General features: G+C 48.4%; 1 protein-coding gene across 2 annotated transcripts in view; it reads right to left on the reverse strand.

Moving 5' to 3' along the window:
• The window catches only part of GALNT14 (polypeptide N-acetylgalactosaminyltransferase 14), a 235,662-nt gene that overhangs the window by 72,546 nt on the left and 151,002 nt on the right, over window positions 1-12,114 (reverse strand). For both annotated transcript variants that reach the window (XM_007971039.3, XM_038006749.2), the window contains exon 2: window positions 10,079-10,248. In XM_007971039.3, coding sequence (XP_007969230.1) covers window positions 10,079-10,248 — 170 coding nt within the window. The remainder of the gene's footprint in view (window positions 1-10,078; window positions 10,249-12,114) is intronic.

Here is a 12,114-nt window from a genome sequence, read left to right on the forward strand (position 1 = left end):
TGGCTCCTGGCAAACTGAGAATATTCTTTAACCTGATGTAGACACTTGATGCAGGAAATAGGTGTGTTCTCTTTGGAAAAATTCTTCAAGATGTGCCTGCAGGAGGTGTGTACTTTTCCATATGTATGTTATATTTCAATAAAAGATTTCCTTGAGAAAAGATGAAGAGAGTTTCTGGTGTTGGGGCAGATTTTGATTGTGCTGGAAGATTTCAAAAGCCACTGAACTGGAACATGGAAAGCTCATGAAATAGACAAAAGCTGCAGCCAAACTCAACAGTGTTGTCTTTTCCACTCCTCCTGTGTTCCCCATAACATGGAGGAGAGCACCCCCGGAATGCAGAGTGCAAATCCAGGGAATCTTCTTCACCCTTCTTCCTCTGTACTTTAAAGATAGATAATTCAGTGGAGAGAGAACTGATACCACATTGCCCTTGGTGTTACTGAAACCCTGAGTTCATGGGCCAGGGCTTATTTTCAAGGCTAGCTTAAGGGGTCATGCCTCCTGTGGAAAGTGATCTGTAAGGTGGGGAGGTACTAGTGGCCTGGGGAGGGTAGTAAGGTAGCTCCCACTTGTCCACCTGGGGGATTTATTCACTGGGGGCATTCAAGTTCCATGAGGGCAAACTTTCAGTCTGGCTTGTTGTTGTTGTTGTTGTTGTTTGTTGTTGTTGTTGTTGTTTTTAACTGATCTATACCTAATAGTCTTAGACTCAATAACTTGTAGAATGAATTATTCCTCGCAAATATTCAATCCAAATCAGTTTTCCATCCTGGGCATTGAAAATATCTCTACATCTCTTTCCACATCTCTTTTCCCTGCCTCGTTCCCCAGGTAATGTGAAATGTAGCAGGCAAACTTAAGGAGGGAGAAGGGAAATCTGTCTCCAGAACAAAGACCACTTGGTAACTTTCAAAGTCATACAAGGTTCTTCTTGGGTTACCTGCCCACAGGCATTTGGCCCAGATAGCAGAACACCAGATGACACTATTTATTGAATTACATGGCTGAAATGTATTATTTTAGTACCTCCGGGCAAACCTAAAATATAATAATCAAACTATCTTAATTAGGAAACCCAGAATCCTCATCTATCACCTCTTCTTTTCGCCCCAAATCACAAGTCAAACACACACACACACACACACACACACACACACACACACACTCTTTCTCTCTCTCTAACTCAGTGAACTTTAGACATAATAATAAGTTCTATGTGACAAAATAAAATAAAATATATGGACCCACAATCTGAAAAATTGATTTTGCACTTCAGCCAAGCATGGACTAGCTGTGTGACCCTGGACAAGCCCCCTAACCTCTCTGAGCCCGGGTCCCCTGACCTAGGTGTGCAGTTAATCTGCTAGTCTTGCTGTTCTGCTCAAGTCTGTGCAGCCCACACTGGTGCTCAGTCTGGAAACTCAGCAGTGAGTCTGGGGATGAAGGACAGACTCCTTTTCCAGGCCCCACCAGCTCCTTCTCCCCTAAGACTAGCTCCTGCTTCTCACTGTTCCTGCCTTGCTTCAGAACGAACTCCCTAGTGGAAGATCCAATACCCCCACCCTGAGGATGAAAATGCTTTCAGGCCAAGTTCTCACATCAGGTTCTAGCTCCTGGGCCAGCCGCCTGTTCAGCCTGCACTTTGTTTGGGACAGTTGTCCAGGGGCGGGGGCACCACTCCTGCCTGGTACTGCTTTGCTCCGTCACACTTTAGCTTCCTTCCTCCTGGCTGTGGTGCTGGCCAGGAATGTGTTACTTAGGGCATCTCCCAGGGTTGCTGTGACAATGAGGCAGTGACAGCGTGAACATGGAAGCATTCCAGGGTTTACTGAATAAACTCTAATCTCCTTATCCTGAATTCAAGACTTTGCCACAACATGTCCCCAGGTTATCTTCCAGAATATTCTCCCCCATTCCTCCCCTCCATCATTGCACACCCTAAGTAACTGGGCTTACTCCTATAAAACACTGGCTCTTCTATCTCCTTACATTTCCTTATGCTTTTCCCTCAACTTGAAATGCCTACTACCTGGTAAAATCCTACGTGCCCCACTCACCAGCACACTAACTGCAGCCCACGCCATCTCCTTCCAAAAGCCTCTAGAGGCCTCCCAGCCACGTGTAAATTCCTTCTCCTTCACAGACCAGCCTAATGCTATTTTGTCTTTTTCACAGGACAGCTCCTAACTCCTGTGCTGTGCTACATGGCCAAGATGGAAATAACTAAACCCAAACCAGGGACAGGGCAGGAGCTGGGTGCTTGAACACTGAGGGCAGGAAATTCATGTATTAATTCCAAGAGCAAGGGTATGGCCTTAACATAATCCACATTTGAACATCAGGAATTGGTCCCATGTCCATTTCTCCCACTAGGCCATGAGCCCCTGGGGAGTGCACACTAGTTCCTAACACAGGACTTGGCATACGGCAATTGCTCAATAAATGTGTGGAGTAAAGGTATGAGCAAATGAGTGAGTGAAATAAAGGTATGAGCAAATGAGTGAGTGAATGAATGAATGAAATGTACAATGCAAGGTCAACGTTAGCAGGAATTCACTAAGAAACAAGGTGCAAGAAAATAAATTAAGCTAAGGCAGTTTAGATGAATTCTCATCCGTGTTGTTGACTGGTCCCCTTTGAAGTCTGAGGAGTTACCCCTTTGGGAAATCTCCCAGAAACTCAAAAAAACAGGCACTCAAAGAACAGCAGGAGGGGCCTGCAGGCTCAGGATTCAAGGAAATCAGGGGACCAAGACTGGGGAGGAATCCTGACCCAGAGGCCCTTGCTAACTCCTATGCTTTGCTATGTGGCCAAGACAAAACTAACTACACAGAAAACAGACATGGCAGGAGCCCCTGTGGTCGTTCCTCCCCTCTTACCCTGGCAAGATGGTACTGCAAACTGCCGCAGGCTGTGGACACAGTTCTGCTGCAGAGCCACTTCCAGGATGTCCTGCAACTCTTCCTGCTGTTCCCTTCCTCCCCCAGAGGAGGAGATGCTCTGGAGTGACTCAGAGATCAAACTCAGAGATGCTCTGGAGTGAAGGCACTTAGGCCCACTATCAACAGGCTCACATCCTGTATTGAAAAGTGGCGCACGGGGGGACCAGAATGTCACAGGGGGCTAGCTTGTTTGCAAAAGCTAAGTATCTGTGATGGGCTCTCCCTCCCCTCCCCATGGCTGCATGGTGTGGAATCACTAACGCTGTGCTGAGCTAGTGGAATAGCCTCGACTCTGAGGCAATATGAACATTTTTTATGCTTTGCCATTCCAGCTGTAAAGATTTTTATCCTATTACTGCTAAGTGACGAGTACAAGGAGAGAAATGATGATCTTTGGCAGCCATTCCAACTGAGTAAATAGAAGGAGGGAGAAATGCTACGAGAGGCTGGGCCACTGCCCCCTCATTTCCCAGGAGGAAAAGGAGCCAAGGAAAAATGTCTTCCTGGTGGGATGTATCAAAGTGTGGAATTTTCCCTCCAGGCAAGTGATGGGCGCCCCACTGTCTGAGTCATTTAGCACCGCACTGGACAAAGGCTGGGAGAATATGCGGAAGAAAACACAGAGACCCAGCCAAGCCAGGCAGAGGTGACCCAATGAGGCTTCCCCAGCTAGAGCTTTTAGCCCATAGCTCACGAGCTCAGTCCACCCTGACGCCTGCTCTCTGCAATCAAAGCAACCCCATAACAGGCACTGCTAGTAAGAACACACATATGCTTTATCAAAATATTCCTTCCCTCCTGGAGGGGTGTGTCTCTATTTGTGGCTACTTGTCTGCCAGATGTTTTATGTACCACTTGGATAATGGCAAATCCAGCTGTTGTCACCAGAATGGGTGATGGGATGGAAGTGGGACGACTGGAAAATGAGGACTACTTGTTGGACCAGTCAATGCTTTATGTATTGAAATGTAATTGTGGCTAATAGTTCTCCATCGTATTAAAATGCAATTGTGGTTTTTGCCACTAAAGGTAATGGCAAAAAACGCAATTACTTTTGCACCAACCTAATATATAACTAGCAGAACTCCTCTGGACAATCATCTCAGACTCACTTCAGCTAGAAGTTGTCTGTTCCTTACAGTGAATTCGATAGTTAAAGCACATCACCTACCTCTCACCCCCAGTACATGTAGCCCCATTTTATTCATCTTCATGATCTCACAGGACTTAAGCAGTGACCTGGCAATGAAGGCTCTCCTCTGTGTTAGCACAATTCTCGACCTCATGAGGGGAAGTTGGAGCTAGGATGTCCCCAGGCAAGCTCCATGTTTTGTTCAACTGAGGTGAGTGGGGACCAGCGTATGTGTATATCTCTGGAATGAAGAGACTATAAATGGAAGAATGCATTCATCTATAATGGTATGGAGACTTGAGGAATGATGAAGCTTTGAGGTTAGCCAGTCCAACACCTTTATTTCACAGCTGAGAAACGAGGCTGAGAGGAGCAGGGATATGCTGAAAGCCACTGAGGGGTACCTTGTTCTTGCCTTGTCACCTAGCCTGAGACTAGGGGTGAGAATGAAAGCCATTGAGGGGTACCCTGTTCTCACCTTGTCACCTAGCCTGAGACTAGGGATGAGAGAACCAGGCTGCAGCAGAGACGTGCATGTCTACAGGCTGATGATAGAGGTTTCCATCTCAGCAGTGAAGATCACATCAAACGCGTGTAAGGGGTGTGGTGGGCATGGGAAGGCCGTTAACCCCAAGCTTCCCCTTGGGAAGGAAGGAGCAGGGCACGAAGGAGCAGGGCATGCCTGCGAAGCTGTAGAACTTACCTTTTGAACTATACTGGATGTGGCGTCACTCAGTGCCCACCGCCAAGGACCCTGGAAATCCTGGGAAAGGCTCAAAGCCTGTCCCTGTCTTAACTCCTTCTACTCCTGCTTTCTGCTATCTCACATTCCACATCTCTTGTAAAATATCATGGACTGTGTCTTGTAAAATATCATGGACTTCATGGGCAAAGAACTAAAAGAAAAATGGCTACTCGCTTCCATTCCAGATATAGGGAAATTAAGCCCCCAGGCCTCTCTGGGCTTTTTAAAATCACATGGTGCCCTGCATGGCTTGCTTATAAGGGGTCCACACCGCTGGTGCATCCGGGGATTCAATCAGCACAGCTGCCTGCTGGGCAAAACTTCTACAGCCTTCCTCCTTTCTCCCCCTCCTCACCCACCTGCTGCCTCCTCCATCATGCGGCATCTTCAGATTTCTGAGCTGCTCACCCCAACACCCGCCCTCCTGGCAGCACTTGCTCTAATGCTCAGCTAATAGTTCTCTGTTTCAGGCGCTGTCCAAACGCATCCTATAAATCAGAATCCAATTACTGTGGTAAGAAAATTGGAAGCAAATTTAATAAGCTCAGACCCCTCCCACATGCGGTTTCTTCACCCTTCTTTTTTCAGTAATGAGAACTCTTTAAGGGAAAAGCATTTTTCCTTTAACTCGGAGTCTGTTCTGATTCCTTCTACGAGGCCCCTGAGGATTGAAGGGTGATGAGAAGGGCCTTCCTTTAGCTCCTCTTTTCCTCGCTATACATAAAGCAGGTGGGAGAGGGTGGTCAATTGCCTTTCCAGTCTTATCCTCCCTTTCATTTGTTCAACATTTATTGAATTCCTATCACACACAAGGAAAGCACTGTAGGAGAAGCTCAGCGTGTTACCCCAGAGGGCAACTGATATCAGTAGGACCTTAGCTGCAAGGCATGATGGGAACACAAAGGAGGCCCAGCAGGGGCAAAGACTGTATCAATGTGATTGGATGTCCTCAAGGAACCAGAAGTCCAGAGTGGGCCAATGGCTATGGGGCCAGGAGTGACCCCACTATAGGAGCTTCTCGGTAGAGGTGACACCAATTGCTAGGAGGATGGCAGGACATGGAGCCTGTGAATGAAGGAACTGGGAAAGGAGGGAGAGGCAAGAAGGAACCAGAGAGGCCAAAGTCTCTGCAGGGCCAGAGACAGAAGTCACGTCAGTGGAGAAATGGAGAGGGCTGTAGTGTGTGGGGAGGTGGTGGCCTTATTCCAGGGCCTCTACTCTCTACTCAGACCCTCAGCCTTTTGGCTGCACCAATCCCACCTATGAACTTCACCTGGGTTACAAAAATAAGCCACAGGTACAAGCTGGTGCTCTGTGGTTTCTAAACTCGAGCCAGCATTAGAATCACCTGTAGCTCTTGCCGAGACGCAATCAGTTCAGATCGCTACACTCCACCCCCAGAGTTTCTGACCCCGTAGTTCTGGGTGAAACCTAAGAGTCTGTGTTTCTAACAAGTTCCCAAGTGATGCTGATGCTGGTGGCCTGCTGGTTTGGGGAACCAGAATTTGAGAATGGTTGTTCTAAGTCCCTGCTAATCAAAGTGTGATTCATGGACCAGCAGGGTTGATATGACCTGGGAGCTTGTTAGAAATGCGGACGCTCAGGCCCCATCTCAGATGTACTAAATCAGATTTTAACAAGATCCTCAGAGGGGTTCTTTGTTTGCCTATTTAAGTTTAAGAAGTGCTTACCTAGAGTAGTAGTTCTTAACCCTAGCTGGGGAGCTTAGAAAAGAGGTACTTCAGCTGGTTGGAGTCTGGGTATCAGCACTGAAATAAAGCACCCCAGGTAATTCTGGTAAGAATCCTGGATTGAGAAATGCTATGACAGATGCTAAGGACCAGCACTCCACACTTATGGGGATTTGACACCACTCACTCCCATTTCTCTGGAATTGAACCTGACCTTGAAACCCACCTCTGTTCTCCTCTGCCCCCCTCACCATCCCTGACAACTTAGTGATCTTAATGCTCTTTCCTGGTACTCGGGGTATAGATGTGTGCTCACTTTGGGGGTTTAGTTGCGTCTCTTGCCTGATCATCTTGAGTTTTCTGGCAGAGACCTCTCCTTCCATTCCTGGCCCTTCAGTATCAGCCTGCCCACATACCCTGTAATAATAGCAACTACTAGAATTTGAAAAATATTGACTATTAGGTAGGTAAATACCTTATATATATTTTATTTGCTTTTTATAAAAACTGAATTAGGTAGGATCATTTTTGTGATTTTTACCCCTATTTTCCAAAAGAGGAAACTGAGGTACAGAGAAGCTAGGCAACTTTAAGTTTACTCCTAGTCAGCAGCACAACCAGGACTGTAAACAGGGCAATCTGATCCCAGGATCAGTATCCTTAGCCCCTGGGCTGTTACTGCCTTCCATTCAGCTCTGCTTTTACAAAGAAGGCTTGGCCTTGTCCTGTTGCTGGTGATGGGGTTGATAATACATGTTTACATTTCATTTTTGAGAACTTAGGTAAAAAGCAGGGCTGGATTTACAGCAGAGATCTTCACTGCAATTTCGTCCCCAAGGGGATGTCTATGGCAAAGTATGGAGACATAGTTCGTTGTCACAACCTGGGGAGTGTGCTACTGGCATCTGGTAGGTAGAAGCCAGGGATGCTGCTAAACAACCTACAATGTACAGGACACCCTGCGACAAAGTATGATCTACCCCCAAATGTCAGTAGTGCTGCAGAGAATCCCTGGTCCCCAGAACACAGGTCACCGGCAGCATCAGCTGGTCAGATCTGAGGCAGACAGGGCCCAAAAGGCCAGGCAAACTCCAGGAATTGCATCAGAATGAAGCTGGGACACGACGGGGAGACTGGAGTCACAGAAGGATTAAGAGACATAGCTGATGACTCCAACCTACAGTCAAAGTTTCCCTGAGAACCAAGAGCTGGAAGTGGGAGATCCCGTAGACAGAAGGGCGCAGTTGAAAGAAGAAAACAGGGCTTTGCTGGCAGTCTTTGGAGCTCTCATCACCACAAGGGTGACACCAGTGTGGTGACTAAACTTGGCTTGGAGATGGCTGATCCAATTGGTGGCCCCTCACAGTGCTAGCCGGGGGATTTGCACATAGTAGGTGATCTATACCCCTAGATGGCTGCTGGTCCCATGTGCTTGCCCTCATTCTCAATTGCCTGACCTTTCCTTTTCATGCACATTCAGAGTAAGCTCTTTAAGTCTGAAATTCTCTGAGTTACACAATCCCAGCTCCCACAGGGCAAGGCTGGTGCCCTGAGGCAGATATATGGCTGATACACTTTCCCTTTTTGTCTTCCCAAAGGGAGTCTAAATTCTGTCTAAATCCTCTCTTCCCTTCTTGCTGTAATCCCAGCAGATCACACTTTCTTAACAGATGGAACACACTGGGCTAGGTGCAAAGCCTGGAACTGGACATCGTGAGCTGGGCTCCTTGGAAACAGGCTCAGTTCTTCATCACCTATCACCACATATGCCCAGCCCTTGCAAAATGTTAGTTTCTGCCTCTACATGGTAGAAGAAGGAAAGTGCAGAAACTAGTCCTGCTCAGAGAATCCCCAAGTACCTGCCTACTCAGTGAATTACTTGTTGCCTTCTTTCTGCAGGTGGGAGCAGTCACAGGTGTCTCTCAGGGGGCTGTCATCCAGATGCGCCAGCAACTTTCCTGGCTAGGAGACCTCCCTTTGTCCCTCAAAAAAGCCCTGGCCTCTGGACTCAGGACAAGGGTCCACCTGCCTAAGACCCAGTGGAGCTTCTCAGGCTCCTGTCTCCTGTCTGCTCCCTCTTCCCATCTCTCCTACATGCAGTTTCTGCTCGGGGGAAATACAATAACCTAATATTTAAATAAAATTCTCTCAGATGCCAAGGAGTAGGACAAGTGCCCAGGAATTTAAACAGGAATAATACAAGACTGTGACTTTCAGACGCTTTCAGGCCAGCAGAAGGGAGTAAGCAGGTATAGCCCACGCCCTGGGTCTCTGGCCGTAGGGGACTACCAGGAACTGCTGCTAAGGCAAAGTCTCATGGGTCCCTCGAGGGGAGAGTTAAATTCACAGAAAGTCAGAGTTAGAAGAAGCTGTAATATCATCTAGTTCATCCCCCTTGCTATATTCATAGGGAAACCAAGACTTCAGCTGCTTTTGGCAATGATAGTGATTAACAAGGACTGGCTGAGTCACTCCAAAGCATACATGCTGTAGAAGACAAGGTTTCTGAGTAGTGCAACCTAGTTGGGGACATGGAGTCCGCCAGCCTTCACAGGGTACCAACTTAAGAACTGCCAGAGCAATCAGCCTCATAAGTCATGAAAATTCTTGCTCTTCTGCTCATAAACCCGTTTCCACAATGTGAGTACCCATGGACCCAGACAAATGTAAGAGGCTAAGAAGCTAACAACAGCACCACAGCCTCTCAGCATGCCAGTCTGGTATTTAAGGCTGATGCAAAGTCAAGTTCCTGCAGCAGACAAGAAAGGCCAACACAGGCCTTTGGCATTTCTGGGCCCCCAGTTTGGAGGCCAGGAGCCCATGAGTGGAGGAGCTGGGATTGAGATTGAACTTGATTACCAGCTCTCACCAGGGTGCATAAGGGGTGCTATGACTCTAAAAAGGGTTGGTCGTGAGGCAGAAAGTCTTCACAAAGCCTCTTCTCGCTGGGAAACAAAGCTTTCTACGTAGCTCCAGGCCTGATCTCTGCAACCTACTGAAGGCATGGCCTGACTAAAGGCTGGCAGGATGGAGCTGTGTGAACGAGCCCCTCCACAGGCAGACAGAAGAACCAATGGCAAGCTGGCTCCTCTTCTCACATGGCAAAATGTCCAAGGGCTGGCACAGGAAGGCTCTCTCCCAGTCACAGAAGACACCACCCACCTACCTGCCCCAGGGTCCGATCATCCTGCCTTCCCCTACTTTGGAACCCAGGCCTGGGTGTGGGAATCTGCCAGGGAAAAACAGGCCTTGGCTGTAGTGTTTTTGGTGCTCTATGGGTTCGTGTCAGATGATCCCTAGGGTGAGGAGCAGGTTAAAGTGAAAGAGGCCACCCCGCCCCCAACCTCCTGGTGGGAATTGGAGGGTTTGGGATGGCTCTCAGCAGTAAGCAATAGGCAACAAAGACAGGGTCAATCACCAAATCCAAATCCCTTTAGTGTCCAACCAGCAGCAGATGGGCCAACCCAGTTCTTAGCACTGGGTGCTGCACACAGTAGGCCCCAAATCAAGCCTGCTGTTGATCTCTTGACTGCGGGGGTAACAGAGTGGGAGAAGGAGGAGGTACCTCAGATGGCGAGTGTCTGGGATGGCCCGATTGCTGGAGATCCGCTCACTCTCCCGCTGGTTGAAAGCATACAGCTTATAGGGGTCGTCACCAACGCGCCACTTTTTGGCATTCAGATACCGCCGCTCATCAAACTGGTCCCACAGGTCGTCCCAGTCAGCGTCCGAAGGCTGTGCAACACGAATGGGAAGTCTGTGAGAACGGCTCCCTGTCCTCCACTAGCCCCGGTCGGCTTATCAGTACCCAACCCCAGAGACCAGGCTTATAGTGGCAAGGTCTGGCTCAAAGATGGGGTCAGAGGCAGAACAGCAACAAACCATCAGCAACAATAAAAACAGAACAATGACAACAATGGCTGCCACCATTTTCTGAGCACTTCTATATACTGGGTGCTGTTCTAGGATCTTGACTCACATTACTTCATGTAGTTCTCAGAGCAATTCTATGAGAGGGATACTGTGCATCCCCTTATTATACAGATGAGATAACAGCCTGGAGAGGTAAGGACCTTGCCCAAGATCCCACAGTTAGGAAATGGCAGAACTGGAACTTGAATTCTAGTATCCCAACCCCAGAGGACATCTCTCCAGGGCAATCTGAGAATACCTGGCGTGAAAGTGCTGGCCCCACGGCTGGCACAGAGTTTCATGAATGACTGTCATTCTTCCTTGGCTGTAGAAGAGGCAGTGATGGGAAGGAAGGAGGAGTTCCATCTACAGTGGTGTGCTACTCACCGCCACCCTATCTGTTCCTTTCTTCCTCCTACCCAGGAATCTGGTATTTTTAAGAAGCATCAATGGGGTAGTGAGTAATAACCCTCACTGTATGTGGAGAGCACCTTAGAATGTGTAAGGTGGCTTCTGTATTTATGATCTCGTTTCATCTTCACCAAAACCCTCTGAACTGAGTAGGGAAGATGAAGTTCCAAAAGGTTTACTGGCTTGTCTGAGGTCACACAGGTGGAAAGTGGCAGAGCTCAAAGCAGAGCTCAGTTTCTTGGGCCCCTCCAGCAGAGGAGGCAAGGGAATGCCTCCTAGCCACAGCCCAGGCTGCCTAGTGTGGGTCTGCCCTGCCCACACCAGCTCCACAGCCAACAGAGACTGTCCACATAGCCAGCAGGAGGTGTGGACTTCAAGACCTTGAGAAGCTGGACACCTAAATTTGGTGGTCACTTCCCAATGCATGTTAGCACTCTCAGCCCTGGGGAGGAGCTGGTCTGTATCTAAAACAGCTCAGACCTTTCAAGTTCATAAAACATAAGACTCTGTGTTTCCAGGAAGAATGTGCTGATCAGGTTCTGATCTGGAACATGAGGGTTGGTGTCCTGGGGCTGACACTGTCCCCGAGGGTGGGGTGCTCATTCATGTATTACTGACCCCGGTGGCCGTGCAAGTGTCTCAAGCTGCCTGGGTACTAAGGGCACTGAGCTGAGAGCTGCCCATCCCATTACTGAGTAGAATGCACCTCCTGCGCTTGGGAAACCTGAACAGGGTGGCCCAGGGCAGGATCCACAGACAGCAGTGCAGGGGCTTGGCCCATGTGGCAGGTAAGAGGGGCTGCTGGCCAGTGTCGGTGTTCATCTGGGGCACCATGGTGAGCTTATCCAGTAATTGATCTCTCTCTCTCTCTGTTATCTCCTTTTAAAACAGCATTCTCCTGCTAATAGCATAAAATGAAGCTTTGGAGACCAGAGATTTTTATCCAATAATTGATTTTATTAATGTCCTGTGATACTGTGGCTACAGAATATTCCAGAGGAAATCGGTGGGGGTGTGAAACCCCCAGCCTGTGCTTGGCAATGTCACAGCCTGATAGCTATCATCTCTGCTTGGAACATCACCCCACGGTGACCTTGAAATCCCATCCTCATGGGAAGGGCCATAGAACTGTCTCCCACTGGCTTGCTTCCAATTTAATTCATCGCAATTTTCTAAATAAGTTGTGAGCCCTGACGGTGCTCCGAGCTGGGGAGGAGCGATGTGGAGCTGGAAGGCCTCTGCTCTCGAGGGGATTGCAACGTTGCAGAGAGACACACA

The sequence above is a fragment of the Chlorocebus sabaeus genome, chromosome 14, assembly GCF_047675955.1.
Source record: "Chlorocebus sabaeus isolate Y175 chromosome 14, mChlSab1.0.hap1, whole genome shotgun sequence".
NCBI classification, from domain to species: domain Eukaryota; kingdom Metazoa; phylum Chordata; class Mammalia; order Primates; family Cercopithecidae; genus Chlorocebus; species Chlorocebus sabaeus.